Here is a 16,065-nt window from a genome sequence, read left to right as displayed (position 1 = left end):
CATCAAGATAATATTACATTATATTTGGTGATCTCTGATTGAATTAGTAGTGAAATCTATGCTTAAGCTAATTTCTATACAAAATATTCTATTCTAAAAGCCATGGCTTTGGTGCTTGAAGGAGTAAGTTCTGGACTTCAATATTATAGATCATTGCTTCTCAAAATGTAATATGCATATATAAGCCACCTTAGGATCTTTTGAACATGTGGATTCTTGTTTAGTAGACCAGGAGGTATGGTCATGATTCTCTGTTTCTTATCATCATCTCCTAGTTAATGCTACTAAGTTTTTTTTTTTTTCTTTCTTTTCTTTTCTTTTATTTTTATTTTTATTTTTTTGGCAAGGGTATGGAATGCATTAATTTTCAAAAAAATAAGATAAATGAGATGTTACTGTATTTGATCTCAAATATTTTCTTGGAAATCTGAAATAAAACCATACTACTCTTACAAGTTGGCAAGTTTATGTTAATACAATTCACTTTGGAAATGAGGAAATAGCATAATAATAAACAGTTTTTAAGATGTGAAACATGTAAGAGGGGAATAAATAATGGTGCATTATTCAATCCTTCAACCTTATATTAAGCATGCATGAGGGAATTTCATTAAAACCTGAACTTCGGCAATACTGTGCAAAATTTGAGGTGAGCTACATCTATATCATACTAAGTAATATTCAGCAGAATTCTGAATTCTCTTAATCTATATAATTTCATTCTTTTTACATCTGGAAAATAAGCAACACACAAGGCAAGTTTTTTTAAAGAATATTCTGTTTTCATTTCTATTTATGATGAGACACTGTGCTTTGTTCGATGGTAAAAAAAAATTAAGACTATGTTCTTTGATTTTAAAAAGTGCCCAGGCAATGATTTCCTGTTTCTGGACTTTAGGCACATAATATGTGCGTTAAATATTCTATAAACTGAAGATGGAAGAAGTTAAACACAACATTTGAAGTTATGAATTCATAGCCTTTATAGGCTTCATATGATCAGTTTTGACCCTGCCAAATTCCTTCATTCTGATATGCTCAGTTTACAAACTATTCGAGTCCAGTGACATTGATGTGAGACTTCCCTAACCTTGCCATGTCGTCCATTATGAAATTGTGGTTGTAGAGGTTTTATTGCTTATTTGAACCTTTCTCACTTCCCTAAAAGCTTTTGCTAAGGGTGAGACTTCTGTGTTGTGCCAAACAATAATTTAACCTCAAGTGATTAAGCTAAATTATCTACCATATTTGATATGGGGTGGAGGATATTATTGTAAATAATATTGATAAAAAGAGATATGACTTCAAGTGGTTTTCTAAAGGGTCAAGATAGATTATATATATATATATATATATATATATATATATATATATATATATACACATATATATTTATGGTAAAATGTGAAAACTTTTATACTGGACAATAAAGAAAACCATCTCATGATTTAAAATAATTTACAGGTGATTCCCTCATTTACTATTACTTTGCAATTCTATCTTTCATTTAAAAAACTACGGCAGTATAGAGAGCAACTGTATAAACTCATTGTCTGTAAATATCCTCTAATTAATTCTGTTTTTCCCTTTTGGCTATGAAAATAAAATTACATGTACCAAATAGGTTTTGTGGAGCTTGAAATAAAGCATAATCTAGGTTAATCAATAAAATATAAATGATTACTTAGTAATTATTTGATTTATTAAAATGAAAAAAATTCAAGACTCAACAAAACAGCTAAACATTTAAATGATAGATTATTTAGTGAGAGTATGTCCAAAAGGATTTTCTGGGAAAAAAAAACAGTTAATTGATAATGTGAGTGCAAGTCTGTCTCTCTTAAAACTGTAAAGCATATTGTTCAAAGTTTTAGCTTGTGTGCATGATATAAATTCCATACATTGTTTTCTCAGTGACAATAAAAAGCACAGTTTATTAAAAACTGAAGTAAAAATTAAAATAACTTTTTAAAAAATTGGTCACAGTTTTGTCATTGGTATATGAAGGTTGTTCCAGGGGCCCATCCAAAGCTCTTCATCATCCGACTGTGTGTGGTCACTATGAAATTCCAAAGCTTCCTTGATGTTCTTACTGTCAATTATGGACTCCTGTTCAACTGTGCTTTTCAGCCTGTTCCCCAGTGGCTTCACCGCTGTACTGTCAGTCCCCACAGTGCAAGGGGCAAATGTAACCAGAGTTGGTCTTGCATTCATTTTCTCAGTAGAAAATGGCCCCTTTGATAATGTGTTCAGAGGCACATTCTCCTCATGTGTCACTGCCAATTTGTCTAGTTTCTTAAAGTGCCTTCCCAATCGAACAGGGGAAGCAACTTTTAAGTTGTCTGTGAGGCAGGCACGGCGGGTTCTCACCACAGAACCATTCTGTGCAATATATATATTGCCATTGATATTACTGTGGATATTGGAATGATGAAGACGGTTTCTCTGACATTCAGGAGCGCTGTCTTCTCCAGTAGAGCTGCTTTCATACTCTCGATCAACAACTAACTTGATCATTCTTTTTCTTGCCCACTGACAAAATAAGAAAAAATATGTGAGTTACTATCAAATAAATTAAAAAGGTAAAGATTACACTGCTTGTGAAATCCAAAACAATGACATTTAGAAAACTATCAAAGGTAAATCACTCAAGAGAGATGGGAGCAAGTCTTTATTAACATACATTTCTTTTCACCAATTCTTTACTGGCTTTAGAGCTTATTAATGTTTGAAAAATGTATTGCTGAGTTGGAAAGCAGACATTTCAGGAAACACATATATTCTTTTAGATCAAATTACTGATCCATATGGAAAAAAATGTATTATTTTTATATAAGGATCTGATCCACTATTTGACAGTTGCTATATTATTCAGGGAAGTTAAATTGAAAGGAATGAACAGCTTTAGTCCATTCTGTTCATATTAATGCTTCTGTTCCAGGATTTTAAAAATATTTTGAAACTGCATGATTCTAATCGTTAATGTATTTGTTACTTAGCCAAAACTTTCGTGTAATTTAATGCATTTATTTACTTGAAGTCTCCTGATTTTCTGGGTTGTCCCATTTAGATATGTTTTCTGTTTTGTTTTTGTTTGTTTTACTTTTATAGTTGGCGTATGGAAAACCAACTGGGAAATCATAAGATTGGAGTATTTTAAGGACAGGCTATTATAGATATTAGCAAGCTTATTTATACAATAAGACCTCTGCAGAACACATTTAGATATATTAACTTAAAATACCTTCTCAGCCTGCATAATTTACCAAGTAAAACACAAAACTGAAAGCTAATTTGACTAAACTTTCCTTTTGTAAGCAACTGGAACTCAATGGACATTTTCACAAATTAATTTGAAGTTCGCCAATCAACATTAGAAATAGCAAGAAGCAAGGGTCAAGCAATACTGTGTTTTTTTCAAAATAGTATTGCATTTTTGGAATATGTCAACTATCAACACATTGCATGCATTCTGATTTTCACATCTGTCTCTCAAAATTATTATTTACCTAGAAAAAATTGTATAATTGTTAGGTTTATTTTTAAATCCACTGTAACTCAGCATAACAACAGAAAATAAGGTATAATAACTTTTAATTGAAAAACGTTATTTCATTTAACTTCTAGTGTTTGAAGTTGCAGATATAAACTTATTTAAACATGTTCATGATGCTTTTTATAATATCTTTGCCAGATGAATACACTGTTAAAGATATAATTTGTTGGAGACTGTCTTAGTATTTATTTTGAAAGATGATATAAAATCATATATTTTATATATATATATATATATATATATATATATATGCCATCCATTTTAATAGAGTGTCACTGATAATACATAATGCCATGTTGCATTAACAAAAATCCCACCAGAAAATGTTAAATATTGATTAGCTGATTGCATGTGTTCTGATTTACTAATACAGGAGGGCTTAGTCAGTTTTACTCTAATACAGTGTAATATACAAATCAATTTGGACAGCATATATATTCACTTTTCTGGCATGCTTCTGATCATAAGTCATATCAAAATCATGATGCATTTCCTCCCTTTCAAGTGTCACTTTAGAGAACACACAGAAGACACTGCACACGAGAGCCCCCATCACAGCAAAACTCCCACCTACTGTGATCTGTTTTAAAGTGCTGTGTTGTAACCTTCAGAGTTTGCTCCTGGTGATTTTTTTTGGTTTGCATTCTTGCTTCTGTCATACGCTGGCACCTGATAGCCCCAAGGACCTCCAGACTGACTTTCACTACTACTGCTACTACCCGATTCTGATTCCTCCTGACTTTCCACACCTCCTTCCACTGAAGCTGATTCTGCACTGCCCTCTTCAGGGACATCTTGAGCTTCAAGGTCTGTAATTTCTTCCACAGGGACAAGTCCACTTTGTTCTTCTTCTGAGAGTTCTTCTTCTTCCACCTTAGGTTCTTTTTGTTCTTCTTGTGGCTCCTCCTCCTTCCTTCTCTTGACTTCCTTGACCTCCTCAACAACGGGCCTTCTTCTTGCAAGCACAATGTTTTTCCTTGCTTTTTCTCCTTCTGACTCTGTGGATTCGGATTCTTCTGATTCAGGGGTAGAACTCTCCTCCTCAGAGGGTGTCTCCGACTCAGATTCCTCTTCTGTAGTCTCAGACTCACTGAACTCAGATTCTTCTTCACTGTATTCAGTGTAGTCGCTGGAAGATTCCTCCTCCGATTCTACAGTGCTTTCTGTTGCTTCCTCTCGTTCCAGAGTGAGTTTCAAATAATCTTTATCTTCTTCTTCAAGGTGTCTCTGCCACTCTTCCCTTTCAAGATCAACGATGCCTCTTTTATCAGCTAACCCTCTAACTTTCTTAAAAATCATGGGGAATATCCTGGCTCTCTTCCATGTTGTGTATGTAGGTTCAGCTGCTGGTGGCTTTTCGATAGTTACAACTACTTCTTCCTCCTCGCTAGGCTCTCTAATTTCAACTTTTGGTTTTTTAATTTCCTTTGGCTCTTCCTGAAAATTGTGAAAATGCAATTGAAGTGTCAGCTTGGGAATAAATATGATATGGCCTTGTCCCACTAAGTTACGCAGGAAGGAATCTGTGGGTGATAGCTTTATGCATGTTATATAACTGGCTTCAGAAAACAATCACAAAAATTTCTACTGCATATAGACAGAAGGTGATTAGGAGAAAGTAAATTATTTATTTTATTTTGGCTCATACTTTACAATACCCACATCTATTAATTTTCTTTTTTTATTACCCAAAGTTTATTTTGCATCTTAGATCAAATTAAATAGAAAGAATTACTGCCTCTTCCTTCTTCTATCACTACTTTTTGGTTAATAGCTTTCTGTATTCTCTTAAACTAAACTCTAAGAATTTTAAATCACAAAAATATGACAACTTATCTCATTTTATTAGAAATCTATTTTACTAAATTTTGTACATGCTAAAGCCACAGTGATATTTATTTGTTCTTGTTTTTGCATAAATTTGCAAAAATGAAGTATAATAATTTTATAGAAATGACTCATGCTAATTTAAAAACAAATTATATAATTCCTTGAAAATTATTAGCAGCAATAATTTACTTTTCTCTGATAATTGAAAGATAGAGACTATATTTTTTCATGACTTTCAGTTTTGCTAGATAATGTGGGAACACAGGTATCTATTGTATTGCAGAACTTTAAAATATATTTGATTATATCTTTAAGGAGCAAGATTTCAAATTTTAGAAAACAATTTTTTAATTTTTATTGTAACAAATGTTTTCAAATGTTTAACATTTTATGGAAGGCAAAAAATTAATTATCAAGAATTAATTTTCCTCCAAAGACAAGGCAATGAAGCAGTCAGCATTGTTAAATTTCTATGGAAAACAAGTACTAAATGAATGGAATTTCTGAAAGTTGAAATGTTCTGCGGCTGCTAGTCACGTAGGGTTAAACAGTATTTTTCTTGGAATATTATCTTACATAATAAAATTACAGTAATTACCTCTTCCTCCTCATATTCTTCCTCAGCTTCACCAACCACCTCCCCATATTCCTCCTGTCCAGCCGGCGGTAACAATCGACGGCGACTCCCATATTGAGGCATTTCATACCTGTAACAGAAACTTAGAGCTTTAAACAGTTTGCCGTGAGATTTCTGTAGAATCTACCATGAATGATCTCTGTTTTCTTCTTTTCCTTCCACCATTCAATTGACAGATATTTACACAGCACTTATGAGGCTCCTTGTAAATTAGTTACACAACTATAGAGTATGAGCTACTACCTGATGACCAGTGATTTTTGCCATAATGGTATCCTGGAATAACAATAAAGAGAATTGAGTTATTTCAGATATTAGTTTTTAGAGAAACTAGAATGAGGAAAAAGCCATATAGTGTCTTAACTAGCTGAATAATTCAGTACACAAGATAGGTATTTTGGAAAAGTATAATGGCTCATTCAGAACATAACATCGTATATTCATAGCAATACGTTGCTTCAAACATGGTCTGTAGTAGTCTTCACATTTTTCTTCAGGATTTTTTTGAAAGTAGCAAATTTATATGTGTATAAGTGACTTTTGAGATACTTATCACTGGATTCTAAGATATGTATTCTGCTTCTTAACTGTTCTTGGGCAAAATTTAAACTGACTGATTAGATAAAACATTAACATCTCATATGAAAGAAATGGTGAATTCAGGAATTGAGCAAATATGTTTGACATCTATTTCCCATCTAAACAACTTTGAATAATTTTACTGCATTTCTAGAATTGCAATCAATGTCAAGGTAAAATATTAGTATGGAACTCAATATAGAAAAATGGTTAAAACTTGGCTAAAATTAAAGCTAGATATACTACCAATTTACAAATATTATACTAGTGAAATCAACATGACATTAAAAACAAATTCTAGTAATCATTTAATAACTTAGTAAAATATTAAAATATGAATCTTAATAAAGAAATCTGAAGATGTACCCATGCTCATAACTGTAATAATCTTGTCCATATTCCTGGCCAGGATCAATTCCAGACTCCATGGATAATTCCTATTGTTCAAAAAGAAAAACTGCATTTGAAAACAAATTCTTGTCACATTTCAGCTCAAAGTCAGATTTCCACACCTATAATTCGATGACTCTCAAAACACTCCTGCCAAAATAACTTTAAATACAAGTGTTAGTTAAAACAATTAAAATAATGCTATTTAAAAGTGTTACACATATTCCTTTTTTTAATTCTGGTTGTAACTATTTTATATAAAATAAGGTTATGTTATTTGACCTGAAGGGGAAAAAGAGTAATTTTTTTCTCATGGCAAATCTGTTAAAACTTGAAGACGATAATTTGTTTTTGGATGCCAGTTAATATTTAACTGAATTTTAACTTAAATTATTAAGTGATGTTGGCCTTGAGGAAAATTAAACACTCTATCTAAAGCATTTGTTCATCTTTCCACTCACAGTTTTCTAGTACACAGTATTCTATTCATGAAAACTGTTCTGACAAACATCAACTGATAGCAAGAATTTAAGTTAATGTGTAATGTTTCCCAAGGATGTTTATACTTTAAAACATACAGCTAATTCTAAATTTAAGATTTTTAAAGAAAAAAAAAAGAATTTGTTAGAATAGAGGCCCTTTTGCTATTTCCATTTCTAAACTCTAAACATAACTATTTTTTGCCAAACTCTACTCTTATAAAAAGGTGTTTTTCTTGAGACACACTTGTGAAGACAGTTTCTGATAACTATCAAATACAATATCCCTACATTTTCCTTTTATACTCTAACATGTTAAGCAATTTAAATGGCAAAGTTTAAGCAAATTAATTTTGCAATGGAATGAGAGAAGAGAGGAAGAAAACTATAGGTACTCACAGGAAAATAGATTGGCACATAGTTCTATCATCTATTATTTAGAAAATTTTAATTGTGTCGATCCAGTAATAGTAATGAGTCAGGAAAAAGTGCTCTTCTCTGAGGGAATAACTATGTCATTTACAAAGTGTGGAAATTTACAGCCTGCATGATGGATATGGACAAGGATCCTCAGTTGTGCTTGGTGTGACCAACATCATTTTTAAAAACTGAATTCATTACTAATAATACTAATTAGAAAATGACACCACAAATTTGGATGTTGATTTCTCTGGTAAAGTAAAAAGATGGAAACACTAGGATCATATTTTTACATTCCAAGAATCTAGTTGGCCAGACTAATTTTTACAGCAAGCATGTTCTCTCTTGTTGATGACAGTATCCCCTACTACGCTTTTCTACATTTATACCCTAGTTGCTATGAAATCTGCCATCTGCTATTGCTTTGCATCTAATAAACTCCATTCACTTACATTACTAACCTAGATCCTATAGTTATTTATATTTGCATTAGCTCTTCTATCTTATAATTTTATAGTTTACAAATATTTTGTGAACCTACTCTAAAGGAATCCAATTTTGATGTTAAAACTAGTACAGTTTATTCATTTTAAATGACTAAAAAAAACCACACACACAATGAATAACATTATGTATTTGCAGGGACACAAAATAACTAAAACTCTCATATATGTCTGGGGAGATTATTAATTAGTAAAACATTTTAGAATATGTTTTGCAATAGTACTAAAGTTAAATATAATCGTTTCTTCTTTAGCAGAACTTAAATTTGTAAATACTCAATGGAAATATGTACCTTTATGACAAACACATTATTCATAACAGTTCCAAATCGGAAACAATGTAAAAATCCATGAGATAAACACGCTACTACAATACACAGCACATGAGTTGCTCTCCCAAACAGAATGTTGAGGAATATAGGTCAGGTACCAATGAAAGATATATCACTGTATTTATATAAACTTCAAGAACAGATGAAAGGATATATTACATACTAGGTCAGTGGTTGGGGAAGGAGAACTGATATCTAGGTGTTGACATGCAGGAGCATACAGGCATGTGCACTTTGTAAAAATTCATCTAGGTATACAATATGGTTTATACTTTTTCATGGGTGTACATTTTATTTTAATAAAAATATGTTTATTACAGGAAGGTTGCTGTGGGGAAAGGAATGAGGATAAGAAAGTCCTGGAAGAAACTGGGACAAAGTTAAAGTCTAGGTTTAAGTTATTTCAAACTAAGTACTTTCTCCTATTGGTAAACTAAGAATTTTAAGGCATGTAAAACCCAGTGTAATGATACTGGTTTAAATGAAGCAAATAAGTCTCAGAACTAATACTTTTAAACTGCTTGACCAATGTATGTTTAATTAAATACATACAGATACTGAGAAAATAACTTCAGTTTGAGGTCAACTTTTAATAGTAAGGAAGACAAAATAAAAATTTCAAGCAAATATTTATGAAGAAATAATTCAACTTAGTGGATTTCGGATTTAGAAGTCAGAATCAAAGAATTTTCTTTACATAAATACGTTTTTGTTTTCATTAAGGGAAAATAACGCTCAGCTTTTGCTAACTACAATGCAGATCTAGCATCAACTGCTTTAAAATGTAGTAAGAGTCTGGGGCAGTGGCTCACTTCTGTGATCCCAGCACTCTGGGATGCTGAGGTGGGCAAATCACGAGGTCTGGAGATACAAGACTATTGTAGTCAACATGGTAAAACTCTGTCTCTACTAAAATACAATAAATAATTAGCCGGGCGTGGTGGCGTACACCTGTAGTCCCTGCTACTCAGGAGGCTGAGGCAGGGGAATTGCTTGAACCCGGGAGGTAGAGGTTGCAGTGAATCGAGATCATGCCACTGCACTCCAGCCTGGAGGCAGAGCGAGTCTCCCTCAAAAGAAAAAAAAATGTGTTCAATCAGAAGGATCGAAGGAATGGGGATGAGAACCCAGGAAACTCAGCAAGACAGCCCTTGATTCAGTCAGTCACTCCGTAGTTCTGAGTTGAGTAAAGAGCAGTAGGAGCTAGCAGGAGGAAATAATCACAACCTTCAAAAAAAAATTTGAGGAAGGATATGGTGACCAGTCAGATCCCTGAGTCAACCATGAAATGGTGGCCCTTCTTGCTGTTCCTCACAGTCCCGGTTGACTGTAACAACCCCTTACTTGCTGAAATCTAGATTTTAGAAAAGTATGCAAAGTAACATACTAAAAAGTGATTATGGAGGTAGATATCTAACATTTAACGTGATTTTTTAATTTCATTTTTCCTGTCCACACAGGGAAGACATAGAATTAACTTAATATTTAATTATGATAAACATTTATGCTGGTGCAAAAGAAAAACAACAAGAATTATCATTTACTGGATTTCTTCCTGTCACATTTCCGTTGTTGAGCTAGGAACTTTTACATATTAGATACCACCGGCAACATTTTATAGAAGATGAAACTGATGTTTGGCAGATGTATTTCTTGATTAAGATCTTGCATAAAGTAATTGGAGTTTGGATTTCAATTCTGAGTTTTCTAATTCAACATTTAATGGAGCCCTCTGTATGGAAATGTTTGCTAAAACCTTATAAAAGTTTAATATTTCTGCCACCCAAACTCCAGATTTTGGGGAGTAGATTTTAACCAAGAAATGCCTGTCTTTAACAAAGATAGAATTCTGTTTTCAAGGAAAAGGAATAGAATTTTTGTAAGTGGAGCTTACAAAATACCAAATTTGCCAAAAAAGAAAAAAAGTAGGATGACTGTACTTTTTATTTTTAAATCATGTATATAAACATAAATAAAAATAATATGTATTTATTCAACTAAATATCTTTTTCACATTACAAAAGAAAATGTCATAGGCAATTTGTAATATATATATATATGTCCAAAAGCAGTATTTTGAATCACATAAAATGATATTTCAGTACATATATCAGCATTCTCTCTTTAAACTTTGCATAATCTAAATCCGATGTCAGAAATAGATAGATTAATCCAGATTGATTAAGACAAGTAACTACCCATCAGGTTCAATAATTGCTTCATTCAATGAACAGCTTGTATTTTTTAGGAACACTGGCCTTATTTTTCTAAATCCCAGAGAATGAAGCTAAAAAATGTGGAAGTTGAGCTACCCGTCAACTCGGGGAGATGATTTTTTGGTTTCTTTTTCGTTCTTTTTTTTTTTTTTTTTTTTTAAAGTTATTTTGAAAGACTCTTTCCTCTTCCTTATAAAATTACGCCACATTGGCAGACACTCACTCTGCCTGCATGAATTATTAATATAATAGATCTTAAAGTCACAGTGAAGACTCAGTGAGGTTGAAAAGAAAATGAAAATTGATACCTCTGGTTTAAGAAGAGAGGGTCTCAGCAGTTGCTGTTGCTGTCAAAGGAAATTAAAATAGAAAAAGATTTAGAAAATAATTCAGATGGAAAAGATAGATCATGATTGAGAAGAGAGGAAAGAAAGGCGACAGTTTAAAACGTGTTACCTTGGGATTATGATTCATTATTCGTGTGTTAGCTACCAAAAGCATTGAATATTTTGACTAATTCTTTATAGTGCAACAGAAAATAATAATTCATTTGTTTTAATTTCATCACTCTTTTAGTTAATGACAAATTTAGTAGCCTTAATAAACAGGAATTTAGAAAGATTTATTTTTTGTTAAGCCTCATAGTACAGAGTTATTTATGTTTCTAAAAGTGCTTTGTGTCATATAATCACTTTTATCAAGTTTAACCCTGTTTTAAGTTGCCCTTCTTTTTTTCTTCCCAATCACATTAAATATGATCAGGTTCATTGGGAAGAAGAGTAGAACACAAAAAAATGATAAAGTTGTAACATATCATCATATTTAAGACATGCTCTCTGTTCCTTCTTCTTACCAAAGTGTGGATTTCTTGCATTAAAACATTACTTGTGTTTTCAGAATGATTAGGAAAGTCATTCATTATCAGATTTGGTAGGAATTGCATCCTGCCTCTTCCTTCTTTCACTTGTATTTATTTAAAGGTAATACAGTCACCATTGATCTGTTTCATGATAATTAAGACCTTAGACAGGAACAAGATACACAATTCAAATTTTGGTGTTAGTAACTCTTTGGAGGGAAAAAACAGCATATCTTAAAATGAATATTGAAAAAGTGGGTAGTGAGGTTCTTGGAGGTAATTCCATCATTGAACCCACCATTTAAACTGGCTAGTACAACAACTATTTGACTGAAGGGATGTCCTTTTTATAATGTAGTCGTTGGTGAGTTATTTTACTCCTGATTCATTCTAAACTATAATCCAATTAGGTCATATAATTATTAGGTGATATACTTCTCTTGACTGAGAAGCTGTATGCTAAATCAAACTAGATTCACAGTGGCTTCATTGATAACATCGCTTGCAGTACAGCTAGCCAAATACCTTTGGCCAGAATGCCCAGCAGGTTCTCTGCAAACAGAATAAAATTAACACAGTAGAAAATCCAAAGCTTCCTAACATTCTGATTATTTTAGAAATCTTTAGGATCTCAAGCTTTAACATTGTGATAGGACGGAGACTTGGACTGGTAAAAAGATCAAAAGTTAAGTAGTCCTAGTTTCTGTTTTTCTTTTTGAGACAGAATCTCACTCTGCTGCCCAGGCTGTAGTGCAGTGGCACAATCTTGGCTTACTGCAATCTCCACATTCTGACTTCAAGTGATTCTCCTGCCTCAGCCTCCTGAGTAGTTGGGACTACAGGCAGTAATCCTAGTTTCTAAATAAGATGTATAGCCTTAGACAAACAAATCTGGGGAAATGTCAGAATACTGAAAAAAAAAAAAATAAGCAAACAAAAAAAGGTAAACAAGCTGATCTTTCATGACTGAATAACTGATTTACAACTTCAAAACAAGGAAGGAACATATATAAGAGAAAATAAATAACATACTTATAAGTTTTTGTTGAAATCAAAGAAAATAACCTAGTTCCAAAGAATGTACATTAGTCCTGCATGTTACACAGGTATCTTCCTAGTACACTTGATATGACAGTATCACCATAACGCCCTTACCTCTGATGCATAACCTCTCCTGCAAGGCAGAAATAAATAAATCAGTATTAAACATCTTAGATTTTCATATTAAATAAAATTATAGATAAGGGCTTTTAAAAAATCTGAGTAAAACTGAGAAGATAATTTCTACTAAACACTATCTCAGTGGGAAATATATTTTGTGGCATTATCAAAACAGGAAGGTCACGGTTTCATGCCTGAATTACTAAAATAATGATCAACCTAGAGCCTCGTTCCATAAGAACAAGAAAACATGCAAAATCTAGTTTATTTCAGTAGTGTATAATGACAAACTTAGATTCTGTTATTATCAATTGGGATGAAAAATATACATGATCTCTTTTATGCACAAGTCTTGATACATACACTAATCCTTAGGGGAAGAGCTATGTTTCATACACGAAGAATGTAATAAACATAGGATGAAACTTATCTCCATGACTTGAATATATTCTTTCAAATGATTGTATGATATGTTCTCTATGTTAATTTAATTCTAAAAATAATTAACACAAACTATTGACTGTCTTCTCTGGGTCAGTTATGTTATTAGAAATTAAGTAAAGAAGTTTTTAGAGCTTTAATAGCCAAATATTCAACATAACATAGAGATTTATAGAGTTCACACATCACAAGATGGTAAAACATTTGACTATATTTGAGAGAGAAAAAAGAATATAGAGTTTTCAAAGTTAAATGTCAACAATAATGAAAATGTTGTTTGTTTATTATTAGGCAGTTAATCTAAAGTGTTTTAAACTGATGCTGTCAACCATCTTATAAAGAATTATTAGGTCTAATGAAGATTTCTTACAAAGAGACGCATGCATAACTTCCTAAAGCCCAACAAAACCATCTCTGTAAAAAAATTTTTAAAAAAGATTTTGAGGCCTTCACAAAGTAAGTCTGCTTATCAGAAAACATCTTATGTGGTTAATGCATTGTACATTGAAACTGTCAGTAAAATGTAAATACAATGCTTACTAAAGCTTCTCAATTTATTCTTTAAAATGGTTCTGTAGTGAATTTTCAGAGTGCTTATACAGTTCTGCCAATATTTATAAAAAACTGATAATCCTTCCAGAGCCTTTTGAAAGTTAGACATTTTCAACTTTTACCAAATTTATATTTTTAAAATATAACTCAAGCAGAGAACGCTCATATTTAGGTTTTAATAATGACAACTGAGTCATATACCTTATAAAATATCCAACCAGTGCCAGGCTTTATTTTTTAGAATATTTCTTCTGACTCATTTTATTAGCAATGCTTTCCATCAATGTGGAAAATAAAATATCAATAGGTAAACTATACTGTTCCCATTAACATTTTTGTTGCCTTTCATTCGGTTATTTGTATTGCTTGTCTTAGCTTAAAGGCAGAAAGTTACTTGAAAGAGGTACACAACAGAACCACTACTTACTTTATCTGTGTGCTTTCAAAACATGACTATTGATACTTATATAGTCAGTTCATATAATGGTGATTCACCTTTTTATGCAATTTATAATCAATGTGTATTAATTATTTTATTGATACTTATACAGTCAGTTCATATAATGGTGATTCACCTTTTTATGCAATTTATAATCAATGTGTATTAATTATTTCATATCATTTATATGTATCACTGTTTACTTTTAACAAAAGGACAGACATATGGTCATCTTTAAGTCTTTATTTAAAAGATATCTAATTATTTCTTATACACTAATGGGATTATACTAAATATAGAGAAAAAAGTGTTATTTTTCTAGTGTTTGGTTGTCAGGTTGTAAGCAGTTAGATTTTGAGAGAAGGATGAATATTTAGGCTTGTGTATTCATATAATACTAAAATGTCTCATATAGAAGACATTTTAACTGACTTTTATGCTTCATAAAAACATTAGAAACCTCCAAATACAGTATGTCACAAAAAGACTGGATTAAACATGGGTATCTATGGTTCATTAAGAAGTACAGAATAAACTTTTCATGATGAAAATAGTAAAATGTTATACAAAAAGGCAATATACCAATTTAATAAGACTTTAGGTACCTAAACAAAAATGTTTTTTTAGATTTCTCATATTTCTTTTGTTACTATTTATAGATTTTTTTTAAAAAAGAAATCATAAATTTTACATTTGCAAAATGTTGGTAGATGTCAGCTTTAAAAAGACACACTCACATTAAAGGCTCACACAATTGTGATTAATACCTTGTCCGAGTCCGCCAAATAGCGCAAGTTCTCATGCACATGACCAGCTGCCAACAAAAACTCCAACTGAAGTTTTTCAGTGAAAGAAAGAAAAAAATCATGTTCAAGAACCCCAGGAAAGTCATTACTCTTGATTTGGTTGAAAAGAATTTGAAGCAGATGGGCTAATAAAAATAACTTAGATTTACAGATTGTTTTCTGTCTGATCTTGTTAGGAATGCCAGGTCAAATTATTGAAGAAATATAAGGGCTAAAGAAAACTTCTTAAATGATGCATTGTAGGGCTCTCCACCTATATTCATATACTTCCAATAATAATTATTAGGTATGACTTTGCCTGTATTTCAGAATTGTACCCTTCTCTGTGCAGACTTCTGTCTTCTAAAATGTTAAAACTCCCAAGTAAAACAAATACTTATACATGCATTGAAAATGTGAAACTTCCAGCAAATAAAACTTATTCCACGTATTTCATGGGAAAATCAAAGTAATTAGTTGATGATCACATATTATACATTATATATATAATTTGAGCTAAAATTGATCTCACTGAAAGTAACAGTTGGAGCTCTAAGAACTATTACTATCACTACAGAAATTTCTTACCAGAGTATAAATTTTTATCTTCTTTGTTTAAAACAGAGCAGAAACCTCTGTTTATAAAAGGTGATAGTTCACCAAATATAATTTCTCTTGATTTTTCTATTTAAGCTTTTTATATTTCATTTATTAAACTGGAGATAACTTTCTTTAAAAAGAAATCTTATGAAAAAATTTAAATTAAGGAGATGATAAATAATGCGAGCAAGCAAAATTAAACAGCACTTTAAACATCTGTTGGAACAATGAAATGCCTTACAAAAGTCAACAACTCAAGATTTATTTTCATTATAAAGAAGGGAGG

General features: G+C 31.7%; 1 protein-coding gene across 1 annotated transcript in view; it reads right to left on the bottom strand.

The window, feature by feature from the left end:
- Positions 1–3,862: 3,862 nt before the first annotated feature.
- Positions 3,863–16,065, bottom strand: part of PCDH15 (protocadherin related 15) — a 1,717,060-nt gene continuing 1,704,857 nt past the window's right edge. Inside the window, exons 42-43 of the mRNA XM_074382505.1 lie at positions 5,985–6,093; positions 3,863–4,993 (exon numbers count right to left, since the gene is read on the bottom strand). Of these exons, the coding sequence (XP_074238606.1) occupies positions 4,142–4,993; positions 5,985–6,093 (961 nt within the window). The 3' untranslated portion in view covers positions 3,863–4,141. The remainder of the gene's footprint in view (positions 4,994–5,984; positions 6,094–16,065) is intronic.

This window comes from Saimiri boliviensis, chromosome 12 (genome assembly GCF_048565385.1).
Source record: "Saimiri boliviensis isolate mSaiBol1 chromosome 12, mSaiBol1.pri, whole genome shotgun sequence".
Taxonomy (NCBI): Eukaryota; Metazoa; Chordata; class Mammalia; order Primates; family Cebidae; genus Saimiri; species Saimiri boliviensis.
Note: the sequence above shows the minus strand (reverse complement) of the source record. Positions and strands in the feature narration are given on the sequence as shown.